The following is a 27,547-nucleotide window of genomic DNA, read 5'->3' on the forward strand; positions in this document are numbered from 1 at the left end:
TTTAGACATCAATCTGCCATTTTTTTGGGGGTGAAACAGCAGGCTGGCCTTCAATCACTTTAAATGTTCCATGATTGGTCTAAATACAAAATGAAAACAGATGTCCATGTGGACTTCTTTTCTGCAGTGACCTGGTTCTGGTGGAAAACATTAGCATAGTAGGACAAAATGGGATTCGATAGGACTCATTCACAAACGTCACGCATCTATCAAGTATGAGGATTTTTTTTTTTTTAACTTTTTCTTTTTGGAGAGATTTTTCCAAAACAGAAACCAAAAATAAAATAAAAAATGAAATGCTGCAGTTTAACCAGCTGAGGGCTCGGAAGACATCTTGGTCTGCGACAAACGCTCCCAGCATGAACAACAGGTTGGCAGTCAACCGTGCAAAGTTTTTTTTTTTTTCGAGTAAGTGTACGTGTAGTGTACATACTGTATGTGTACGTTCAGCACATGCAAGCTAGACACAAATTTCCATGTGAGTGTGTGTTAACAGTTATACGTCTTCCACACTTGAGGCTATTATTGAAAATTATCCGACTCTGTCAAGCTAGTTCACCAAGCTACACCATAATATTCAGTTACAAAAATAGTATCACAATATAGACCATTCAATATGAGCACCAGGGAAGGCTAAATATAGCCTGAGTATTTGGCTACATTCATTGTCTGGGCAATGTTTCACGGTAGCAGTGTGTTAAGTGTGTGTTTGTCGGACACAGTGTTGGCAAAATGTTTTTTCTCACTCACAAGCTCTCCTAGATCTACCACACGAGAATAATTCAGAAACATACAGAACTTGCTTACACTGAGTAACAATAGTTAACTAAAACCAATCATCAGTTAGAAAAATAGTTCGCTTTTTTTTTAAACACTGAACATCTAAAAGAATTCCTCCCGCTTCCCCCCTAAATAAATCCCTCCCCATTTTCCTAACAAAATAGTTATCTTTGAAACAAAACCCAAAAAAAAAAAAAAAAAAGGTTATCTTTTGAGGTTATGCAAGGTCAAACCTTATTTGACACTCCACCTTACTAACACGGACCCTGTTTAGCATAATTCAGTAACCAGAAGTGTGTTCAAAATAACAGTAACGATGCAATGTGTTCTTTAATGACAGCTGCTGTGTTCTATGTCGGCGTAAACATGCTAATTTCTCTCAGCATGTTTAGGCTATTAATGCGTTTAAAATGAGTATTTAAATAAACGTCAGGTGTTAAATCAAGACTCAGTTGCTCATCTTTAAATGCTAGTGCTTTGGTTACATCTCACACACACACACACACACACACACACACACACACACACACACACACACACACACACACACACACACACACACACACACACACACACACACACACACACACACACACACACACACACACACACACACACACACACACTCTTAATTTAGAAATTAAACAAATCATGATGTTGAACACGCCTCTGGTTGAGCCCTTAACCTGGAAACCATTTCAGCCGTGTTCAAGGCGACCGCCGACCACTTGGCTAAACGTAGCACAACATCTAGCTTATCTATGTGACTGCTATTATTGCTGCAGAGAGTTATGAAGTGGATTTTACCCAGTTTTTTTTATTCCCAGCCCGTGCTTATCTTCCATCTTGCTTGATAATCAGGATAAGATTTTGCCTTTAGAGGTGAACTATTTGAGACAGCGTGTAGTGTTCCCTCTAGTGCTTCAGAGATAAATCAAAGAGTCTGCAGGTTTTCATTCCAACCTTATACGACAAATGATGTAAACGTCTCATACTCATGTAAAGAAAATACTAGAGATTCAATGGAAACTTGTAAATGCAGTGTAGAAGCACAGGCCTCTGATCTCACCTTGAAACTCCCCACTCATTCACCATAAGTAGTTAATACCGCCTGCTGAGATCACAGCTATGAATATAAATCAGCCGGTCATTGAAGGAAGGAAGACGGTGAAGTCAGGGTGCAAATCTAGAAAAGAGACTAGGTGAGAAAGGTGAAGGTGGTTTTTGCATAAGCTGAGACCAGATGGGTTATTATCGTTTGATGAGCGGCAGCATTTCACAACAATTACAGTGACATGTGTTAAGAAATTAAAAAAGGTGGTCGGATATCAGGCCGAGAAGTGCAAGAGGCGGCGTTACACCGAGTTAAGGACACACGGGCGCTGCAGACGAGTAACACGCTGCAGATGAACTGAGTTAAAAAAGGCCATTCCTTTAGTTTGTGCAAAAAGCTACGTGTCATTTTCAGACATGGCTTCTGAGACGGACAAATAAAAAGTGTTAAGATCGGTTTGTCATTCGATGATGGAGTGAAAATAACTGTTTTTTTTTTAAAAAAAGGGTCGAGCAGCATCGGTTAAGCTCCTGAATGTGTATTATTCTACCTGGGAGGACCCTCTCTTTGCTGAAAGTCATCGGTGAGATCAGCTAGTGTTTTGTTGGAATGAAAAACAGCAGAATCTCTTCTGACAGAGGACTATTAAGAGTAAATATCGTCTACGTGACAGTATTGTCATGCTTTTCCCCACCTATTCTCCAGATTTTATACCAATCAACAAGCACTGAGGGATAAACGAGGGCGGGGATTCAGCTTTGGGCTACATCCAGTTACAACGTTGGACAGTGTTTGTTGTTCGCTCAGAATGTGTGGAGCATGCCCGCTGTTATAACGTGAAAATAACAAGCACTCCTAATCATAACCTGAACACTGACCGACGACTGCAACACGAATGAAGCTCAGGCCTCCTGCTGTTGGTGTGATAGTGGTTGCCGGGGGTAGCGTCTAGTCGATGGGGCCCTGGAAGATGAGCCGCGTCCACCCGGGGGTGCTGAGGGCGGCGGAGCAGAAGGGGCAGACCGGTCTGAAGGCGTGCGTCCCGTGGGGGAGCGGGGTCTCAGCCCAGTACCTGGCTGTCCTCTCTGAGCAGACGTGGCCGCACGGCACAAAAGCGTGAGTGGGAGCTCCGGCGTCCACGTACACAGCCGGCTCACAGCCCAGCCACAGGGGCACGTAGGGACCCACGCTCCGGCACAGGGGACATTCTCGGCGGGTGGTCGAGCCCTCGCCCTCTCGCGGCTCCGCCACTCCTCGGACCTCTGGCCCCAGTCGTGGCGTCCGTGGACATGGCCGCAGGTGAGGTAGACCCAAGGCTGACGCTCTTCAAGGCTGCGGTGACACATCAACGGCATCAGTATTTCATTTTCTGTTTTTTTAAACGTCTTTATAGGCAGGCTACTGGATATGAAACGAGATGAACATCTTAATAGAAAAAAGAATTAGTATTTTTGAAACATACTCCCACCTGTGGCTGCGTGGCAGGCTGGGGAAGGCCAGTGTGCTGAGGCCAACGGGACACTGGGGCCGGGACGCGTTGAGCTCCTGGCGAAGTGCTTCCAGGTGACGCAGGGTGGGAGCGCGCATGAGCCCCTCGCCGGTACGCCACAGCAGGGTGGCACCGCACAGGTCCACCAGGGAACCGTCACGTAGCGCACTGCTCTCACCCTCCGCCTGAACAGGTCGACACAGATAGACAAAATACTTACAATCAAAACAAAAAAGATTAAAAAACACACAAACTCGATGGGGTTAGCACTGTGGACACTGGTGACTCACCAGTTTGCCCCGGCTGGGTCCAGAGCGTGTGTCACGCAGGGCGTAGACGTCCCCGCAGACGGAGATCTCCCTCCACAGACCTTGTTTGGGGTCCTCTGGGGACCCCTCCGGGTGCATCACCAGCACCCCGTTGGTGGTCAGACCATCCATGTGCCCATCAGGGTTTTTCCATTTGGTTGCCTTCTCCTGTGATGAACAACGCATAAGCTTTATAAATATTTCAAATGACATCAATACAGACACCAGAACTATACTTATTTTATCAGAAACCTCTGTTACTTGGCTCATCCGTCTACTCACCCCTAAGAAGATATTTTTGGAGGAGTCGAAGCCGGCGGCGTAGATCCGGGCAGTGTAAGGTGGGTTGCGTTCACACACCACTCGGCAGGCAAAACGTGAGATGGTGCTGGGAGCGATGGAGGGGTCCTCCCCCTCCTTCCCCCCTCCGGAGGTGTCCGTCACCACAAAGTCAATGGGACTCTCTGTGGAGCGTCCGATCTGCAGGGTAGAGCACAGAGAAGCGTTCAGTGTGAGTCGTTGATATTCCTGGATACATTGCATCAAAACAAATGCCTTTTAAAATGGTATTAGTATTGGTGTAGTATTATATATATATATATATATATATATATATATATATATATATATAAATACACTATTATTAATAGTTTTAGATTCACACTAGCTTAATGTGGGTTTTTTGGAGTTTCCCCAATGATTGTGGCTTTTATCACCATGGGTGAAAGATGCGTCATTATTTGCAGGAAGTTAAATAAATAGGTGATGCTATTATAAGACCAGAAGTTTGTGTATGAAAATAGACTTTACCCTTAAGACTTAATGGTCACAACAGAACCAAAATAATCACCCTACTGTGGAAGTTCCTTTGAGGGCATTACATAACAGCGTATTTTTGGGAGAAGCTTGCACGTGATCGCAAATCTGGGATTATTCGTCTTGTAAAAAACGAGCCGCTGTTGACCCTGTTTTTATTTGATTTCCTTGGTGGGTTACCTGGAACATGTCTGTGCTGTTGTCATGGCAGTACTCCACCACCACCGTCTGGTTGCGAGACAGCGTGAAGGAGATGCTGTGCTGCCCCCTGCTGTGGACGGCCTGCAACAACAACGGGAAACGAGCACAGTTGATCCACTGTTCTAGAAAAGTCTTTGATTTTTCTTGACAGAACAAACATCAGACTGAATCACATTGTTGCTCAAAATAAACATCAAGATGTACCTCCATTGGAAACTGTGGGGAAAAAGTTGCATATTTTAACGTAACATGTGACGGCAGCATGTGACAATAACTGTGAGAAAAGATCTTTACTCTTGTTATACTTCATCAGCATGTGACAATCATACAATATGCATCTGTATGTAGGCGGACACACACACACATATATAGGATAGACAGCCCACATACGGCAGTCGTCATGCTTAGTCATTCTTCCTGCAGCTCATTTTTAAAGGAGTCACAGGAAGGAAACCACTGTTCCACAAAGATTAAACAGTACACAGACCTGCACACGCTCACGTACCTTGCTGTCCTGCGGTGTGTTGAGGATGTGCACGGCGCTGGGTTTGACCCCGTTGGCCTTGGCCCTTCGGTACAGAGCGAAGCGGCTCTTTCTGCGGCCGCGGTCTCCGCTTGGAAGAGAGCCATTGTACCTGGAGAAACAGACCAAAATGTGAGCACGGACACAGGCACATCATATTCAGCTAATCTAGATGTAAATATATCTAGATTAAGAGACAACATGATGGGAAAAACACAGTTACGGTATCCTGTTTGCATACTGTATTTATGATCCGTCATTACTTCTGGAGAAACTAAAGCTATAAATAAAAAGGCCACTGAATGTGCCAAGATGTCTGAAGAAATAACTGCGATTAGAGTTCAAGCTCCAATGATTTTGTGCATCTTTATGGCGACGTTTTTATAGATTATTTTGAAAAGCAGCACACATGGGCCACCGGTGAACTACCACTTGATCTCAATCACTCAGCTTGTACTTGATGCTCGTTCTTCATCTAATCTTTTTTTTTTTTTTTTTTTTTACAATTAAAAGCATTTACAGCAGGACAGAATCATTGTCATCAATATGGTTTGCATTCATTAACACATAAGACATGAAAATTCAGATTATTCCTATGAGAGCAGTCATAACTATTTTAAACCTTGACAGTTTTATAATTAAATATCAAACCCTTTATGTCACATTTTATATTTTGATGAAAATTAATTATGCATGATGTTAAAACCTTTCTGGTGCCTGTGCTGACTAAAATACTGACTTTGCCCTACATTTTTTCTGAGGCGGAGTGGAACATCATTTCCACAGTTTGAGTTCACATAGACGGTAATATGCTGGTTTTACTCTTTTCACTAATCAGCAGAGCATGGTCCTTATTAAAAACTATTCCGAGGATAACCAGCGGGCAAGAGGACTTTGAGGGACAATAGACGTCTTTGCTGGCCTTCAGACTTGATCAGATCAGAGGGCTCTGTTCTGATCCGTCTCACGGTGGCCTCACAGCGTGGGCTTTGACAGTGTTTAGTACAAAAAAGCTGAAGCGACAATTGATTCATCAAACAGTCGCTTACAAGAAAATGAATCAATGACAATTCTTTTGGAAAGTTGATGCTTGTTAATGCATAAAATGGAAATACCAAACATCTGCTTGTCCCTGGATTTCTTTATTTTTTTTTTTGCAGTTGGTCAGACTACTTCAACAGTTTGAAGACATCACTTTGGCCATGGTGACAATTTGTGATATGACAGAGTATCTGATTAATTAATGATGAAAATAATCCTTCGCTGCAGGCCTACTAAAACAAAATAGCAGCAAAATTATTAATCTGAACTACAGCTGAAACAACCAGTCAATTAGTCCATCAGCAGAAGATTAATTGTCAACTATTCTTAAGTCGTAAGTCATTTTTGGCCATTTTTTTTGTCTTTTATGATATATGATATATCTTTGGGTTTGGACTATTAATCAAACATTTTTATTTGTGAACTTTTTCTGACATTTACAGAAATGGTTAATCAATTAATTGCACAAATAACTGGCAACTAAATCAATACGGAAAGGTAGTTGTAGCTCTATTCTGAAAATAAATAAATGTAACTATTTAAAACAGTCTTTTTTTATAAATTATAACTTATGCGCGAGTTCATTTTGAGTGTAGAATAACATTTTCCCCATACACAAAGACATAAAGTCACCTGTCACACTGGCATCATTGTGTGTCTTAGGAGCAAGCTAAATATTTTAGATCACCCCAAAAATAGAGGTAATAAATACATTTATGGAGAAGAACAATACATGGCCATTGCCAAGATGTAGCAACTTCACAAACAGCAGTTGACATTTGTTACCAAATCTTTTCTTTTCTCTCCCATCTGTCCTTCATAATGTGCTGTTTATGAGATCGGAGCATTTTGCCTTTCAACAGCTCTCAACATGGCAACAGCTTTATCCGGCTGCCTCCAGATAACGGATCTTACAAATCTAAAAGTGTTTGGGGAACCAGAGCTCGGGTGCTACGTTTCCACAACAACGCTGTCGGTCGGGACGGCGTTATTAGCTGTAACCTCTATATGAGAGCAATGCAGAGTGGGCCACACTCACATGTACGAACATGCACTAAAAGCATGTGCAGCCAAATAGCTATGTCAACAAAGCAAGAAGTAGCTCTGATTACAGCACACACAGAGGGAGAGAGACTTAACTCTCTGCTCAGGTAGACGTCACTCCACCATATCTTAACATAGCTGTTTGCTGCTATATTAATGCTCTGAATATCCGATATAACACATTTAATATGTATTCAAAACTTGATTTTGGAGCTCTGAATGCCATTTGTTATCTTTTGTTGGTTTGGAATTTCCCCCAGACAGAACTTGGAAAAAAAAGGTTATGTGTTTACAATTCAAATACCAGATAAGACATAATCTGAACAGTTGGCCGGGAAATAAGTTAGAGAGTTGTAGCAAAGTGAAAATCACAGTGGATTAAAACACATTTGCCTATAATTGCTTCTCTTATATTACCTTAATATCCTTTTTCATATTTCATGGATGGATGGCAGTTTGAATTTAATTTCTTTTTTGGTGGTTAAATATGTGTGTGTCTAAGGGAAGTTTGTTGACATTATGCATTTTTAATGAGCTACACTTCCCTGAATCACATGAGAAAATTACATTTTCTGTGGGGAACAACCATAAGGGCAGATCAGAGCAGGCAGTCAGCGGTATGTTGGTAAAAAGATCGGGTGTTTTAGCTTGAAAAACCCTCAAACAGGCCAGATTTCCTTTTGATAATCACAGAAGACAGTGCTACTTGCTCCCTGTATGAGCCTGCCGGACAGTTTAAACTGGACCCCGGCTGACGAGAGAAGGTCTGGGTCAGGAAAAGAAGACACATGAGGACAGGCCTCTCAGGGGGTCTGGTTTAAAGGAGGCAGAAGGTATATGAAATGGGACCAAGGATTAAAAGGGCACAGGAAAGAAAATCAGCTTATAGAAAGAGAAAAGGTAGCCATCTTTTTTGACAGAAACTGAGACAGAAACATAAGTCTGAAGCCATCATGAGTAGTGGAGTCAGAAAATGAAAGCGAAATGAAGGGCAGGGTGCTGAGAGACAAGAAGGTTGAGAGTAAAGGCCAGAGGAAGAGACGCTCCACGAGATCTGCCTGGGCAGTTCTGGCCCCGCATCACGCATGTGCGCACATCATAATGCACAATATGAAATATTCACTCCTTCTGCCTCCTCGACACGGAGTTTATTTTAGTTGAGGGCGAGCCACCAAGGGGGCCTGCCTCTCTGAAAGTCAGCACTCAGCAAAACACTCGGAGGCTGGGAAAGGAAAAGGGACTGGGCGAGAGACGGAGGAATGCGACAGAGACGGCCGTTAAGAGGGGTCGTGGGTGAGATAAAAAGGTGTGCAGGGGGGGGTGGGGGGAGATTAATGCAGAGAACAGGAGGCGTGTTCACATAGTGATGGGAGTCGGTTATGAGCGAGTGGATCTTTGCCGGGCCGCTGGACAGGGCGAAGCGCCGTACATGGTGTCCAGGCTAACTAAGGTAATGAGCGATGGCAGGCAGCCACTGCAAAGATCACAAGGCCTGCAGTGGAGCAGCCATCGACCACACAGGGGCATGTGATCATCAAGCCCCACAGATGCAAAGTCAAACCACACATTTGCACAAAGCAGGCCAGGAAAATATGATATGTGACAGGAAGCAGAAGAAAGAACAGCCTGTTCTGACTGCTGTCAAAGTTACCTGCTGTTTGTTTTGGGGATAAACAAACAGGTCATGGGTCTGAACCCATAACACATCCAACTGATCTGTACAGGGGATCACTTATGTAATAATCAAAAGTGTATCGTCTACCACTGTGATGAGAATGTGACTTTTTTTTTTAAACATACTAACAGTCATAACGGCTCTATTAGTAATATATTTTCCCATAACACTCAGGCCTTGTTTACAACCACAGAGATGATACCCAGCTTGTGGCCATCACTCTGGCAGAACAAGATCAAACCAAACCTCAATCGCTACATTTATAAAGTGGGCTAACACAAATGCTTTTCTTTAAAAAAAAACCTCAATGAGGAACATTAAGTGTCGTGGTTTCCCACAGCAGAGCTCGACTGTGTTTGCAGTTGCATGCCCGGGGAAAAAAAAACCCCTCATAATGTGCATTAAGCGATCAATTCCTTAATCTGTTCTGGAGGATGTTAAAAGGACCGCTCTGTTCAAACAGCCAGATGACGAGGAGGACGACTAATCAGTATTCTGATGCAGGCGGGCCACAGCCTCCTCACTCCATGTTGAGCCGGAGGGGAAGAGATAGGCCATTAGGTCAGTTATCTTTGGCATACACAGGAAGCTCTGCGGGGCAGGAGGGAGGCCTGGATATGACTCTGTATATGTATATGTGTGTATATGCATATGTGTGTGTGTGTGTGTGTATATGTATATGTGTGTGTGTTGTGGCATGTGTGCTCCCTGCAGACCCCTGCACAGTGTGGAAATGCTGTGGAAGCTGGTGTCTGTCATCAGCACATCCTGCCTACTGGTGAGGTTTTTTTTTTTCCTCCTCCTCTTCCTCCTTTTCATGGCAAAGGTGGTCATCTGGCTGCAACCTTTTTTAAATTTATTAATTTATTAGTAATAAAAACAGACTTTATGACTAAATAACAAAAGCAAGATTCATGCATTTTTTTTTCTTCTTCTTCTCCCAGACAATGATATCATCACCAGTCCTACTTTTAGCACAATCCTGCATAGTATGACATCATTGGGATTTTCAGCCTGCACAATCCACCCCCCCCCCCCTACTACAACCATTGATGAAAAAAAAAAAAAAAAAAAAGCGGCTACATCCGTAGTAGCCTGTGCTACATTTCTGCACCCTTAACACTCAAATGCACCATCAGAAACGTGCAAAAACAACACAGACGTGCAGTCTATGTGTGGATAATAAACATGCATGAACAAACTTACCCCAAAATGACCAGTTCTCCGTATTTCACCGGGTCTTTAACGGGCACATCATCATCTCCGTCTTTTTTCGGTGAATTCATCAGGAGAAGAAGGAAGAAAAAAAAAACTCGTCCTGCAGGGAAGGGGTTTTGGGGGAAGGTTGCAGTCTTACCAAAGTTTATGCACAGTTTTGCAAAGTTTCTCCAGACTTCTCAGTGCTTGTTTGGTTGTTTCTATCCGGTGAAGGTGCATCTTTTCGGGGCTTTTCAATGCCAGAGTCTGCAACATATCTGCTCGCCAGCACTGGGTACAACAAGGGGAGTGGACCGTACCATTATTATATTCTGTAGGGGTGACTGTTTCCAAATACAGCTCGAAAATAGTTGAATTATATTATTATTATAATGCTTCAAAGTCTAATAATGTAGTATTATGTATTAGGGAGAAATAAAAAAGGTGATTAGTCATTTAATTCATAAATACACTTAAGTGCACACCCCCCCTGTGGAAGGAGGAATGGACGCGTCCGTGGCTCCCACTGTCAGAATAAAATGAGGCATTTCGAAATCCAGAGGAAGTGCCCACGTACATCCGGGTCACACTGGCTCATTTTTTTTTAATTTTTTTTTAAGTTAAATAGCAGGCCATTTGGTGCCATCTGTGGGAATCATATAGCTCTGTTTGTGTGGGTCATTATGGAGTCTGATGTAATGAGAGGGTGGAGGGTGGAGGGGTGTAGCTGTGGGATGTGGGTCACCATGAGCCCCAGACAAGATACCTTCTTATCTGCATTTCATGTGGGAGTGGGGAGACAGATATAGGCCGGCTGGCTCCCACACTTCCATTTCTCCCTCCCTCTCTCCCTCTCTCACAGAAGAGTGTAGTGTCTAATTACTTATAATACTGTAACCACATGAGGGCAGTGCACCTCAGTTGCAAAGTACAACTTTCTTGTCTGTGAAGTTAGTCAACTGTAACTATTTTAGTTAATTTGTATGTCTACCTGTCTACCACACTTAACCATTTACAACCACTGTTTTTTTTTATTATTATGGTAACGCTTTTGTATTCAGATGTTTAGATTCATATGAATGAATGGGACTGAGGCCTATACATGGTTCAGATACAGCATTACATTACATTACAGTCATTTAGCAGACGCTTTCATCCAAAGCGACTTACAATAAGTGTATTCAACATAGGTATTCAAGAGAACTACTAGTCACCAGAAGTCATAAGTGCATCTCCTTTCTTAAACAAGCATCTAAGAGCATAAACCAGAGCAAAAGTACAGAAACAAACTAATACGAATACAATAAGTGCAACAAACTAATATGAATACAATAAGTGCAACAAACTAATACGAATACAATAAGTGCAACAAACTAATATGAATACAATAAGTGCAACAAACTAATATGAATACAATAAGTGCAACAGACTAATACGAATACAATAAGTGCTAAGTGGAAGGCTCAGGGCAGTACTTCTTGAAGAGCATGCCCTGTCACATAGCTGACACACATTTTCCTCCAACAACCTGGTTTGCTGTTCATTGTTATTTGATGAGACGGAACACACAGAGCTGGGGTGTCAGTAACAGAATCTGTTCGGCCTTCAAAGTGGCGCGGCCGCCTTCAACTGGAACAGTTAGTAGCCTACTTGTTGATCTTGGCAGGGTGGAGTAACATGTCGTGGCTTGCATGCAGGGTAAAGCACAGAGGCGCCACGCTGTATCATGAGTGACTCTGCAGCGCGGGGGCCAGATGTCGGCCCCTTGCTATCGGGTATGTTGGATGTCCATGAAACATTTGTCTGTGCAAATTCACAGACATTACCTGAGTGATATGATATCAGATTCAAAAATGGAAATGATCGAGCCCTCTCTCACACATTGCTGCAACTACAGAGAGAGACTGTTAGTGACACTGTAACGGGTGATTCATGACTCATGAATGATCCTCAGCATAAACCAAACCAAACAACCACACCCTTTAATCTATGAATGACAGCCAACAGAGTAACTAATCAACCAACCGGAGTGCTGACTCACCTCATAGGGGTATAGTGCGCTAGTTTCACTGTGTGTGTGTGTGTGTGTGTGTGTGTGTGTGTGTGTGTGTGTGTGTGTGTGTGTGTGTGTGTGTGTGTGTGTGTGTGTGTATCAGACGGTTAACCTCTCACATACTTTTCATCTGAAAACTGGATGGACCAGATGTGTGTGTGTGTGTGTGTGTGTGTGTGTGTGTGTGTGTGTGTGTGTGTGTGTGTGTGTGTGTGTGTGTGTGTGTGTGTGTGTGTGTGTGTGAGTTTCTTTCCCACTCTGGGATTAAGGTCACACCCTCCTTTCTCTCCCTTCCCATGTTCTCTGTCTCTCTCCTCTGCTCTCTCTTTTCTTTCTCCCTGTCCATGTTTGGCTGAATTTAAGCATTAATCTTAAAAAATACTTGGCCTCCATCATTCAAGAGGAATCTTTGCTGCTCCCCTTGATTTGCATTGTTTATGGCCCATGATAATCAACCAGATGGGCAAGGATCCAGTATGCACTGAGTGGATTATTTACTCAGTCCAACCAGGAATTTACAATGTAAAGAATGCCCTGAATTAATCATATACACTATATATTTAGAAGAGAAGAGGATTTCTCTTTTAGCTTCTCACACACCTCATAAAACAGGGGGATGGATTCCTCAACCTGCTAAAGGATACTAAGCAGGGAAGGTGTTTGTAATTACAGATTTGACGTTTTGTTCACAAACTGTCTTTCTTACTCACCTCACTGCCATAAATAGGCAAGGAAGCTGTTTATATAGTGACTGGCTGTCCATGATGTCATCGGCTCTGTCATCCAGATCCTCTCGCAAATAAAGTGATAAAGAGAGGCAGATGTAGTTAATACAAAACATTAATTGGACATGGCAGTTTTGATTGACAGCCACTTTGTTCTGTGATGGCCTCATCAGCCAGACAAATTAGTTGATCACAGCGTGAGATCTCGGCCGGCTTGCACGTCTTGCTACTCTAGCATAGTATTTATAGTCACAAAATACACAATACTACCGACATAAAAAAAAAAACTTGTGTACAGTAGTTCACCTCAGTAAGTCAGCAGTACATTGCAATTTATAAACTCCTTTTATGGCAGCTTCCTTTGACATTTATGTCACCGGCATGAATATAAGGGATCCAAACAGCCACATTGGATGTGTGGTCCTCTTTGTACCTCACTGTGTAGTAGCGAACAACCAATTTTGCTTCACTCAAGTCCTCTATAAACCATATTTGGTGAACAAATCACAGATCAGACTGTATGCCTAATTGTGAACATGTGGAATGCATTACTTCTGCTATCATTATGCAGCTTACGGCAGGCTGCATTTCAAATCAAGCAAAACACAGTAGAAGCGGTAGCCACTGATCATTTATAAGTGCATGCTCATGCAGAATGTACACAAATAAGGATCTTTTCTGGAGAACCTCTACTCTCAAAGGTTCCTCATGACAGTGGAACTTCTATAAATAGAGCCATGCGTACACTAATAACAACAAAATACTGACACACATCACGGGAAAATTTATGAAAAACAGACCTTTAGAAAACTCTCTTCTTAAACAAGTTATATGCCCATAACTACATGTTGTAGCTAATGCTTTTGTATTGTGGCTTAGAAGCATGTTTCACATACACCATCAGACAGAGATCATGATGAAAGTGACGTCTGGATGTTTTCCATGATTTATACCCAGAACGCCTGTGATTCCGTGACGTAAAAAAGAAAACGCCTCTGGACAGACTTCCTCTATCTGGATTTAGATGACGCTGCTTAAAAAGATGGAAACAGACATTTGAAGTAAGATAAGTAAAGGATGGCATTCAAGGCAGTCCACTTAGACAGCTTAGATGTGCCACAGCCATCTGCTGCTGAGGCTTTGTCAATGTTGCCATAGAGACAAGCGCAAACAAAGAAAAGGTATGTCTGTCATTTAGCAACCCCATCTCCCGTGTTTGTAGTTGCAGCTCAGATGGACTAGTGAAGCAGAACCTAAGACTCACAAATATCAAACTATTAAAAAACATAATGCAAAGAAAAAAATCATGCTATGATCTCTTATATGTTGTGTGCTTGTGCAAGTGCATGGGGCCCCACATGTAACAAAAAAGGCAGTGTCCTACCTGTGATGCACGGGTGCACATATGTCTGCTGGGTGTGTGTGTTTGTCTGTGTGTGTGAGAGACACCATGGTGGCTCTACTTAAGAAGACAGCAGACGCCTACATAGAGCAGGCATGATACTGCAGATGGCTCAGCACATTCCCATTCTAGGACACAACGGGCTCGGCGTGGCTCCCCACAGGGAAGACTAATTGCATACACAAGCAGGTTTGTTGCAAAACACTGAAAATGAATGGCATTATAAAACGATTGTATACACTGTACATAATAGCTTTGGCAGAACCGTCATACATAGTCTTGTAACGTATATGCAGTTTACGTTTAAACAATGCAGTTTTTACTTTGAGAGTATTGAATTATGTGCTGATTTTCAGACACTTTGATTGCACATCATGATGTTGTTAGATAGAAGAGGAAAGATCATGTGAGATCATGCGAGAAGCAGCAGATAATGACATCATTCATTGGCCCCCGTAGCAACAACTTTTGAGCCACTTCACAGTTAGATATGTGAAAGATTAACCGTTGTGGTCAATTGGTTAGGCAGTACACTTATATATGTGAATTTGAAAGAATCATTGATTATGTTTCAACCCTAACCCTAACAGTAACCCAAAAATAACTGAATAAACTCATCACTTGCAAGTTGGAACTATCATAACGGCTTAATCCAACACTTACAAACTGTCATCTTCAGAGAAAGAGGAAACATTGTCCCAGCGTGGGATATGAAACTGGCCTTCTCGTAGTAGGACAACCGCAACTCAGGTTTAAACACTGACTAGCGAGTTGAGACGTTCCTCTCTGATTGCTTTCAGCACGCTGAGTCCCTTCACAAATCATTGAGCACCGCGGAGCACCTGCCAACAACCTGCCGTACATGTACATGACCCGAGCACATAGGCTGCACACACAGCTGCCGGTGTGAGCGCCCTTACACGAGAAGCAGATGGCTCCTCAGATGGGTTGTTAATAAGGGCTGGCGTGGAGGCTATGTGCGGCCGGGGGTTATTTTTGGATTTGTTCCGTGTTGTGTGTTATTTAGGGATGAAAGTTGTGTTGGTGACTCTATTTCTGTGTTCATGTAAGTGGGAGGTTGTCAACAGGAACCGGAGAGAGAGAAAGAGAGAGCGACATTTAGAGTAATTGGCTCCCTGTTCAGTCTGACAATATTCCACGGCAGACCTATTAATAATTACACAATGTGTGAAGGGCAGCCTTTGACCTGGGTTCAACAGATTTTATTACTGCAGCTTGCAAAGAATGTGTAGAGGCGCAATGACACTTGTTGATTCACAGATCAAGATAAAGTAACCAAAAGGGAATTTACTGAGATAAAAACATTATGCTCATTCCACTCTTCTTGGCCAAACTCGTAATAAAAACAGTCAGAAGAGTTTTTTATCTCTCTGTTTCCTCACTCCAGGTAATAACAGAGCTGTTTAACAGACACGTAATTTACTTTAACCCTGCATATTCTTAATTCAGACCTAAGCAGACACGTCTGTACTTCTCTCTGATATCCTGTTAATCTCTTCTTTATTTAGTTATCTCAATGTGTCCATCTGTTGCTGTGGTGTGCCATGCGTTACACAGGAAGGTTGCAGCATATGTCACTTCCTGTCGTGAATGAAAGCACAACTCAAAATTTACTCATCAGTCTTTATCTATGTTGAAGAGCCTTTCTCTAATTCGAAAGTCGTGTCGCTTCCTGTTAATAACCCTGCCCTGCTTTTATGTTGTAGGAAGTCCTCTTTACAAATAGATGAGATTTTGTATGAAGGGTTCATAAAACGTTTTAAACATGGAGAACAAAACACTGTAAAATGGTTCAACAAGACAATTGAAAGGACATAAAGAGATAAAGATCCCTCTGAGCCACAGTTGAACTACAATAGAAGAAATCACCAGTCATTGCTAAAAGAAACTGGAAGCTTAGCATCAAAATATATGCAGATTTAAAAAGGAAGGTTCCTGTTTCATAATATAGCCTTTAACGTCACAATATAAATAGTAGGTAGGTGTAGAGTTAGCACTATTGGAATATCAGCTGAATATAATAAGGACTGATAAATCACAGTTTAAACCTCTTCAATCAACTATGGAGTACACTGCAGAGGGCCCAAAGAAAAGAAGGCTACCCAAAATATTTAAAGCCCAAAATGAACTGTTGTGGGTCATTATTATCAAGGGGCACTCATGCTTTTCTGGACTGGAAAACAAGTTAAAATTTAAAATGTAATTTGGAGGGGAAATGATTCATAATAAACAGTATTCTCCCCTGGGTACATCGACTAAAGTTTTAATAATTGAATTCTTCTTCTTTTGGGGATACAACTATTTCAAATGTAAATAATACATTTGGTGTCTGAACTATACTCTTCTTGTCTCTTTTAAAAATCATTATTGAAGGAAAGAAGAAAAATATCAATATAACAGATGAGTCCAAACTTTTTCACAGCAGTGCATGTCATGTGGTTTTTATCTGCTGAAGTCAGATTCTTATTTTAGTGCCAACTTCCTGTTCATGATCTGTATGCATTGTTCACACACATTTTTGCCCACAAAAGCACCCAATCAAAGTAAATACACTTTGAGCCAAACTTCACCAAAACAATGTAAAACTCTGTACGCCAGGCCTGACAATATTTTTGTTTCACCGTTTTATGCAAACATAAAGTCCCTCCACCTGCTCTTCTTTCAAAAGAAAAAAAAAAACAATACTTTCAATGCAGAGCCTCCATTAATTACATCTGTGAGACTGAATCATTACTGCTGCACACATCCGTCACTCTGCACAACTTATACGCCAAATGCAAACACAGGCCTCGGGCTCCCTGTAATTATTAGCACATTGTCCAAGGCGGAGGGAAACGCACTGTGTGACAGATTCTGAGGAGCTTACAACCGCCTGGGAGCTGAATGTCACTCTGCACGCTGCTTTTACGACGCTGTTTAAATGGGCTCCATGACGACCGAGACACTGAGGCCTTCTGAGCTGTGGCTCCGGCCCATCCACCCGGTCCTAAAGTGCCTTTGTGTGTGTCTGTGTGTGTGTCAATAGTGGTTGTTGTTGTTAGACAGGAAATGCCTGTGAGGGATATCATTTAATGAAAAGACAGAGTTTTTTGAAAAGTATTGAAAGCAATAGCAATCCAATGATGAATCGAATGCTTGGCAGCTTTTCTTATGAGATTCCAATTTGAGATACACGTGTCATGGCCACACTCTTTGTGTCATTTACATGCTATTTCCATAACGGATTATGTTAATGCTAACAGTTACTGATACACCCAAAGCTCCCAAAGATTCAGATTATGATAGTTTTCTCTAATTAATCTTGTTTAAAGGAAAAGTTCAACAATTTTAGAAATGCACTTTTCCTTTTATGGCAATAAAGTTAGATGAGAAGCTTCAACCACTTTAATGTCTATGATATGAAGCTACATCCAGCTACCTGTTAGCTTAGCATAAAGAACTGGAAACAGGGGGGGGGGCAGCTAGCCTAGCTCTGTCCAAAGGTAACAAAATCAGCCAACCTGGATCAACACCTCTAAAACTCCCTGATTAACATCTCTGTATATATAATGATGAAATATACAATAATATAATATACAACATTAACGTGTTACAACCAAAGTGGGAAAATGAAATATCGCAGTTTATCAGGAAGCTGATAAGAGTATTTACAAAAATGATAAACTATTCCTTTAATCCTAAATAATTCAATAGTAATTATAATGGGAAGTTCTCTGCATTCAGAACTGCAAAAGAACGTGACTGTAGTTAACATACAGCTAAGCTTCAATGTAAATGGTCCATAGATTGCAATGTTTTAAAAAAAACCTTATATTGCACCAATTCTGTACTTATATACACAGCCAATCCAACTATCCCTTCATATACAAATTTGTACAAACATGACTGAGCCTATACAATGTAAAGTGGTACCATCTCTAAATTCCCCAGCTCAATGGAAACAACTGTGGGCAGAGACAGACAGCGACTGTGTGAGAGAAACAATGACTGTAAATCTCACTATCTGACAGTTAGAGTAGGTGTGGCTGTAGTTCACAAAAACACAATCTGTGCTTGTACTGCATTAAGCAAGAATAAGATGCATCACATCGGGGCAGATGGGTAAATATTTCCTTGGAGGTACATTAGTCAGTTTGCGTGTGTTATATATTCACGAGCAGCTGACTCCTTCCTGTCGAAGTGCACGTTGTCTGCATGTGACAGTTTCCGGGTGTTTCTCTATGAAGAGCTGAAGTGAGATTAAAATCAAAGAAGAACGCCTGAGTAAACACATGACAGAGGGACTGCCAATGAACTCTGTTTAAAAGTGATTGTTTGAAACCGGCTCCCTTCAAAAGGCGTACAATAGTCCCCCTTCCCAGCAACATACAATGGCAGCGCTCAGGGCTGAAGCTGGACACCACAGAAAGTGATGCAGTTCTGCTCAGGCTTTCATTCAAATCCAACACTTCCGTTGTGAGCTTTCACTGGAAACAACACACAAGTGAATCACATATGTGACAAATGATGATGAGGAGGAACTGAAAGAAATATATCATTGAACTTCAGAATGAGTGTCTGCAACTTCTCTGCAATCAGCCGACCCTCTGAGTCAGAAACTGCTGTTGAGTTCATGGATTCCACGTGTTTAAGTCAGAGTGACACTACAAGCTCTTAAATCCTGTCCTTTTAACTGAAGGCCACAGGTGAGCCTAACAGCATTTGACACCAGCCAGTGTGTGCTGTGCAACTGCTGCCGAGTGCAGTGACAGCTGCACAAAAGGCCTCTGACAAGTGCGGCATGATTCACCGGCGTCTGCGCTGACGTAACATCGGGAGCCGTTTCAAAACTGCTCTCCCTTCCCATGGTTTTCCCCTCCCCAGAGAAGAAAAAGGTGTTTTTGTAGATTTCACTATTGAATTTCCACATCCACAATGGAAGTCAGGCATGTAAAAATCATACGCAAACAAGATCATACTTGACACCGCAGAGGCACTGCCCTCAACTGTTCAAATAAAGTGGTTTTATCGTTACAATAGTGCTATTTGAAAGTGCAGCTTTTTTTATCCCCCCCCTGGAAAGCGAGCAGTTTCAGTAGAGATAATGGGCTCTGGCATTTGTGCGTTTATCTCAGTTCAACGGCACGTCCCCGTCCTTCATGCAGGACACGTCACATGCACGGTGCTGCATTCAAACACAGCGACAGGTCAAACTTCAAGTCAGCAGCGACAGAACAAACACCACATGAGCAAACAGGGTAAATACAGAGATGGAGAACAAGCATTCCTGGACTGTGACTCTCCTGAACATTGCATTAGTGACATATTAGGGGGGGAAAGTGTAATCCCCTTTAAAAATGTAACATTTTCAGGATATTTGAGGGATTATTGTGCTTCTTACTGCAAAAATAGACACAAACCTGCACTAAATAATAGTACTTTACCTGTTTATCTTTACAGTTAGACCTGGCACTTCCTTGTCTGCTGCTCACCAACAGGCATGATCATCCTTAACCACCAATTTCCATGACAACTATATTCTTCTAACAAGCGTTTCCTGACCTTACACAGTGATGTCACTACCCACAATTCACATCCGCCTCTTCTGATTCACATAGAGGGGAAGCTGACCTTAGACACGCAGCGATTATTTCTTCCATCTTATGACATCTCAGGGACACGTGAAACTCGAAGCAATGATACATCAGCAGGAGGTTAAAACAAATTAAACATGAATGGCTTCAAAGAAAACTGTGGCCTGATCTCCATTCTGATCTGCCCGTATGTCGACTCACGTACCCGGGGCAGAATGCCAGGCTGGCAGGGACCTTTTCAAGAGGCTGTCACCTTAACCTCAGTAGTTACACAAGCACGAAGTAAGACACTGCTCTCATCAAGTTCTCAGCGACCCACATTTTCTCTTCTTATGAACAAACTTTCACCACAGTGTAAGATTTTTATCATAATGACGTTATGAAACTTTCTTGAAATGTGTCATTTCCATTAAAATTTTAACGGCACCCTTGTCGAACACATTTTTTTAGTTTTCCATTAGTACTGCGTGTCCTTCTTTACCCTATTTGAACGTTTAAGCTTGTGGACTTGTACCCTTCCCGTGGTTCAAGATCTGGACCAACTCCACGTTACCTCTTTAATTTAGCTTCCTCTGTTTGAAAATGTCAAAAGCCACCCGAGGAGCCGGCACGCTCGTCGCCACAGAGTGATACTTTAAGACCGCCGGCAAAGCGCGGTTTTACCTGACAATCAGAACTCTGAAACTAGAGCTCTCATCATTTATTCACAGCCAATGACTCACACATGCAAGTGCAGAAAGCAAACAGGCCGAAAGGCTCACCTCGCTCCGTTCTAACAGGTCCTTATTTCAAAGTCCTGAACGCTCACTTCCCCTTTTTTTTACGAGCACAACTTTTTGTTTCAGAAGTGAAGTGCTACTTTTGAATAACCTTCTAACGGTTGCAGATGCTTATTGAAAAGGCGTTACTTCCGTTCTGATCTGGATATATCTTTTTTATTATTTCATCAGCATAGCAACAAAAAATGAAAAAAAGAACAAAAAAAAAATAAAACAGCATTATCTATGAGCGATTAACAGAGATTGGATGTGTGTCTGCAGGACCTTAAATGGAAGATGACGATGGGTAAAGAAACAAAGAAGATCAGTGTTGCAGTCACTGAAGCACCTGCGTCTGAGATGGTTGGGGGGGGGTTGGGAGTTTCGTAAACATTTGCTGAGGTCCAAAAGTCACTCGCAGAAAAAATCTAAATGTGCACAGCCAGCTAGTTGGTAACCACCCCACCTCTCCCAAAGTGCAAACTCAGCAGTTGAGAAAAACCTTCTGCCGCAGAAACTGTCTTCATATTTTTTTTTTAGAGGGCACCTGTAACCCGGGTCCCTTCTTAAGGCAGCTGAAACTACAAATACTCAACAGTAATGGAAGCTCTGGGAGGAACAGAAAGAGGCAATAATAAGACTGGTGGTAACAGATTCAGACCCTGAAACAACAAAAATATATATCCATATCACAGTGTGTGTGTGTGTGTGTGTGTGAATATCCAGCGTCCACGTAGTGTCTGTCAGAACAAAACCGCCACAGTAGACATGAAGGATGAGATCACGACACAGGAAATCAGTACGAATACATTTCCTCAACCATCCCAATACAATCAATTATGAAACTTTTTTTCCTAAAACATCCATAATAATACACATTCATTCAAATTACAGCGGCCGTTTTAGCCATGAAAGTGATATGCTGATGTAGGCAATGGTTTCTGGAATTTCCCCATCCTTTGGATATGCAGCTGGGTCATTAGAAATACTGAATAAGAGCTAAGCTGGGGCAAAACGTATAAATGTGTGTCCCAAAGTCCCCTTAAAAAGAAATGATACAAAAATAAAGGAGGAAAACAAAAGAAGAGCTCAAAAGTAGGCGTTTTGTATATTTAAACAGTACTGATTATACAGAATGTGAACCAAAGCAAACTACAAAAAAATAAAGAAAAGCCAGCCAAAAAAATAAATTGTCTTTTGTTTAAATGAAATCTGGGGTTATGTTGAAGTCATCATTATCAAAAAAGGAAAAATTAAACAAAAATATAATTGCTACTCTCTTTGATATACACTCAGCAGAGAGGTCGTGGTATTAATTGCTTCAGATTGCATTTTTTTCAAACATGTGTTTTCATTCTCAGCTACTTTTTTTTTTTTTGTTTTTGCATCCAAGTGTCCAGGCTGGTGGAAGTGGGAGGAACATTAAGATTTGTAATTTGAGGTCAGCCAGGTGAGGCCCTCGTATAGTCCGTCCCCCGTCGTCGCACACGAGGGCTGAACGTACCAATTCCTATCTCTGATGCGGGTCAGGCCCAGCTTCTCCTGGATCTCGTGGGGCTTCATGGCGTCCGGGAGGTCCTGTTTGTTGGCGAAGATCAGGATGATGGCGTCCCTCATCTCCCGGTCGTTGATGATCCGGTGGAGCTCCTGCTTGGCCTCGTCGATCCTGTCCCTGTCGGCGCAGTCCACCACGAAAATCAGGCCCTGGGTGCCCGTGTAGTAATGTCTCCAAAGGGGCCGGATCTTGTCCTGCCCGCCGACGTCCCACACGTTGAACTTCACGTTCTTGTAGGTGACGGTCTCCACGTTGAAGCCCACCGTGGGGATGGTGGTGACCGACTGTCCCAGCTTCAGCTTGTACAGGATGGTGGTTTTGCCCGCAGCATCAAGTCCAAGCATCAATATTCTCATCTCCTTGTTGCCAAAGATCTTTGAGATCACTTTGCCCATCTTGTTTGCTGTGCATAAATACTTTGAACTAGAGAAAAATAAATCTCTTATGAGGGATAATGCAAAGTTGTGTTTTTTTTTTACTACAATACAACTGAGGGGTCACAGTTTCAGTGTGTGGTGAAAAAGCCCTCCACGTGACGGGCTGACAACGAGTGTCAATATTCAAGTTTGTGCAGTTGGATAACAACTATCTGGACTGTGATAATCTGACCTGAGAGGAGTCAATGTTGAGCTGTGTGCGTGCGTGCGTGCGTGTAGCCCTTGCAGAATTGGGTGGGGATGTATTTTCATGATCCACTGCCCTCCTATGTAGGAAGAAAATATTACATCCAGACTTCCTGCAAAATCCACATTTCTTCACCATGCAAAAAAAAAAAAAAAAAAAAAAAAAAGAAAAATCCGTTTGTTCTCAGTCAAGCTGGATTTGATGCAAAGTACAAAAAAAACAACTATATCCACTATATATATATATATATAAATATATATATATATATATAAATCAGGCCCTGTCCAAGCCCGGGGTTCCCACTTCCTCCTTGGCTGCCGGCTGTCCACACTTGCCCTCACACAATCCCTGTCGATGGATTTCAAAAGCACGGTGGTTTATTTCTTATTATAATAAACAAAAAACACCCAATTATAAGATCCGTTTCTGCAGCGGGACATCCAGAGCAGGAGCATTCAAAAAGGTCATTGATTCATCCGACTTTTTTCTCTTCTCTACCCCCTGTGACACAACAGAAGGGAGGGGTGTTAGGAAGGCACAGAGGACAACTTTGGATCCGAGAAAGAGAAAAATGTTATTTCTAAAGGGAATAAAACAAAGCATGCAAAGAGTGCGGTGAATACATACCTCTATGCGGCAGTCATCCCCCAGTCCCCCGGCCGTTTCTCCCCTCTCTTTCCCCTCTCTTTCTCTCTCTCGTCCTCCCTCCCTCTCTCTCTGTCTCTCTCCAGCCGTTCAGTCACAGCGGCGGCGGCGGTGCTGTGTTACCGGAAAAGGTGCGGACCCAGATCAGCCGCGACTTCCTCTAGGCTGCTCTCACACACTGCTGCTGCGTTCACTGGCTCCTCATGAGCTCCGACATCTCAAGACACAAAAGAAACAGGATTATAAGCTGCTCCTATAATAATAATAATAACTTTATTTATATAGCACCTTTTTAAAAACAAGGTTCAGACAAGCCAGAAAAAACATTAAGAACAATCGTTAGGATAAAACTGAACAAAGAAACAAAATGAAATAATCATTAAGTGATAATGAAATAAGATAAGATAAAATAAGATAATCCTTTATTAGTCCCGCAGCAGCAGCATAGAGTAAAGTGTAGATGTAGTAAAGAAAGACAAGCTAAAAAATAAAAAAAATAAAATAAAATAAAACAAGTATTATAAATAAGCAATAAAAAAAACAGTAGAAAAAACAACAATAACTGAAATATTATATTTACAGACAGAGAAAAAACAACAACAACTATTTTAACTATTTTTAACTTTTTTAACTATTATTGCACAGTGTAATGTAATGTGTAATGTGTATTGTATTGTATGTATTCATCATAACAAGTGATAATGAAATAAATGCTATATAACTATAATTCATTGTATTCTTTTTTATTGTCATAATATTAGTGTGATTATAGTAGACTATATTATAATAGAAAATAATCTATTCATATCACATTAATTAAGTGGCTTATTTCTATATTATTATTTTCTGTTTTGTTTATTTCCTGTATGTTCTATACAAATGTAATGCCTGTATGATTGTTTTGAAGTGTTGGTGCTGGTCAGTAAAAGACAAATAAAGAAAAATAAAAAACTTATGTAGTACCAGTCAAAAGTTATGACATACCTTCTCATTCAATGGTTTTTCTTTATTTTTATTTTTTTCTACATTGTAGATTCATATTGAAGACATCCAAACTATGAAGGAACACATATGGAACTATGTGGTAAACAAACAAATGCTCAACAAACCAGAATATGTTTTATATTTTACATTCTTCAAAGTAGTTGAATGAGAAGGTGTGTCCAAAAAGAAAAAGAAAAAAAACCTAAAGGTCCTAAAAACTTATTTTTTCAATCAGCTTCTTGGTTTGTGTGATGCTATCCTACATGAACACACTATACTAGTGAGTTAGAAAAGGCTTGGTTAATTCACATTTGAGGTGTCTTTATATCTTTACTTTTCAATGATCTTCTCGCTAGTTTAAAAATATTATTTAGAAGAAAATGTGTTGCCATGTTCGGTGCAAAAATCAGGATTTAGTAATATTTTGATTGGACTCTCATGACACTTTGTGGGTTATTTAGTTACTTTTATCAAACCAAATCAAACCAAATCAAAACCTGGTGAAGTAGATACGTTTTTGAGTTTAATATATTTTTGTTTCTTAATCATTGATTTTAAATGTTATACATAAGATTCAAAGCCACAGTCGTAGTGGTTTAAATAGGAATGTTGAAGCAGTGTTGCACTGCCCCTTCTGGTTAAAAGTTTCAAGTCAGTTGCACCTTTGACCACACCCAGCAGGGATGTAACTAAGTACAAAACCTGGAGTACACTTCTACATCATCAAGGTGAGAAATGAAACCACAGCATAAACAAACATTAAGCTACAGTTGGTTTGTTAGGGTCTTAAACAGTGTGCCACCTAAAAATGAAAAGCAATCAAACATCAGCAGTAATACTGACACATGACAGCTGAATCTGAAATAACTATTTATTTGCAATATTTTTCAATTAACTCATCATTTAAATGCATGAATGAAACCCATGCATTATAAATGATCATTTTACAATCATTACACACAGTAAACATCTCAAGTCAAGGATGGGCACTTACATTTCAAGATTTACGACTGCACTCAAAGGCACCATACGCCATTTCGCATGCGCGTTTCACAGCAGCTGAACTGCACTGGTCCACCAGTAGCTCCAGTGTGACGCCATTTGAGCTTTCATTATGAATTAAATCGCATCTATAATTGCTTCTGCCACAATATTTATATTAAGAGCTGCACATGTGAAACAGATGTGAGGATTTAGGGACTCTTTGGGTCTCTAAAGGGGGTTTACAGCCGGGTCTGATCATTCATTCAAACCGGTTCCTGTATGATTACGTGGAGGTTGTGAGAGAAAGGGAAGGGAGGGGAGGGGAACTACAGCTTTACACACTGCAGCAAGCAGCCTATTATTTCAAAACCTGCTTATTAAAACTGACTCAAAACACAATTAACAGATACATAGCCTTACTGATGTTGCACAGAGGTAAAATAGGCCTATGGGAGCAATAACATAACCCATAAATAATAATAAATCAATCAATCAATTAGATTTTATTTCATCATGAACAAATAAATTATGTTGTAGAGCATCAGGATCTGTGCAATAGTAACAACCGTTCAGTCTGATTATATTATTTTTGTTGTTTTTTCTTATGCTTTTTTACTTGTATTACTGTGGGATATTTATTATACTTGTTTTGATCTAGTTTTTAAATTAATTTCTTGTGTTTGTTTGTCTGCACTATCCACTCTGCTGCTGTAATCCTGCAAATTGAGTTATAAAGATTAGTTTATCTCGAAGATTCAGTTGGTTTGAGTAGAGAAAATATGCTTCATTACATTACATTACATTACAGTCATTTAGCAGACGCTTTCATCCAAAGCGACTTACAATAAGTGTATTCAACATAGGTATTCAAGAGAACTACTAGTCACCAGAAGTCATAAGTGCATCTCCTTTCTTAAACAAGCATCTAAGAGCATAAACCAGAGCAAAAGTACAGAAACAAACTAATACGAATACAATAAGCGCAGAAACAAACTAATATGAATACAATAAGTGCAACAAACTAATACGAATACAATAAGTGCAGAAACAAACTAATATGAATACAATAAGTGCAGAAACAAACTAATACGAATACAATAAGTGCTTCCCATCACCTCTGTAAAAACTAAACGTTGTAATCATTTCATTTTAGTGTAATTATAACAATGTGGAAGATGTTAAATTCAGCGTACCATCCTGTGCAGGTTTATGTAGACTAGTCTTTATAAATGAGCCACACACAGTCTACAACTCCCTCTCAACCATTGACATGTAATTCTCACAAATAGTATCAAAATGCCTTGTGTGCAGTAAACCGCTCAAGGCGAATGCCTGATACCAGTCTGTGGTAGCCAGCGCCCTCTTCTTTGCTGTGGTGTGCTGGGGTGGTGGCATCAGGACTGGAGATGCCAACAAACTCAACAAGCTGGTGAGGAAAGCCAGCTCTGTGGTGGGTCTGGAGCTGGACAGTCTGGAGTCAGTGGGTGAGAGGAGGATGAAGGCCAAACTCAGAGCCATCCTGGACAATCCCTCTCACCCTCTCCATGAGGAACTGTGGCAGCTGGGCAGCTCATTCAGTCATCGGCTCATTCCACCAAAGAACAGGACGGAGCATTTTTATTTTTATTTTTATTTTTATTTTATTTATTTATTTATTTATTTATTTATTTATTTATTTATTTATTTATTTATTTATTTTTTATTGTATAATATGTTTTATTTTATTTATTATCTGTTTCTCTGTAGTTGAGCTGCTGCAACATCCGAATTTCCCCCATGGGGATCAATAAAGGAATATATGGAAATATATATATATATATATATATATATATATATATATATATATATATATATATATATATATTCGCAATACAAATACACTGTGCAATTATAGTTATAATAGTTTTCTGTCTGTATATACAGTACCAGTCAAAAGTTTGGACACACCTTCTCATTCAATGGTTTTTCTTTATTTTTTTTTTTTTTTTTCTACATTGTAGATTAATATTGAAACCATCCAAACTATGAAGGAACACATATGGAATTATGTGGTAAACAAATAAAATGCTCAACAAACCAGAATATGTTTTAGATT

The 27,547-nt window shown here is 40.9% G+C and overlaps 2 protein-coding genes across 2 annotated transcripts; both read right to left on the minus strand.

Moving 5' to 3' along the window:
* Positions 1–971: 971 nt before the first annotated feature.
* On the minus strand, positions 972–10,417 carry LOC129107234 (E3 ubiquitin-protein ligase pellino homolog 2). The gene is given in 8 exon segments (XM_054618666.1): positions 972–3,084; positions 3,087–3,166; positions 3,303–3,508; positions 3,614–3,799; positions 3,914–4,111; positions 4,628–4,729; positions 5,154–5,283; positions 10,138–10,417. Coding segments are annotated over 8 exon segments (1,284 nt in total). The 5' UTR covers positions 10,218–10,417; the 3' UTR covers positions 972–2,782.
* Positions 10,418–20,815: 10,398 nt separating this feature from the next.
* On the minus strand, positions 20,816–23,587 carry arf6a (ADP-ribosylation factor 6a). The gene is made up of 2 exons (XM_054618039.1): positions 23,467–23,587; positions 20,816–23,340 (listed from the first exon to the last, which is right to left on the minus strand). The coding sequence occupies exon 2, from the start codon at positions 22,608–22,610 to the stop codon at positions 22,083–22,085; it is 528 nt and encodes a 175-aa protein (XP_054474014.1). The 5' UTR covers positions 22,611–23,340; positions 23,467–23,587; the 3' UTR covers positions 20,816–22,082.
* Positions 23,588–27,547: the final 3,960 nt, after the last annotated feature.

Source organism: Anoplopoma fimbria, chromosome 18 (assembly GCF_027596085.1).
Source record: "Anoplopoma fimbria isolate UVic2021 breed Golden Eagle Sablefish chromosome 18, Afim_UVic_2022, whole genome shotgun sequence".
NCBI classification, from domain to species: Eukaryota; Metazoa; Chordata; class Actinopteri; order Perciformes; family Anoplopomatidae; genus Anoplopoma; species Anoplopoma fimbria.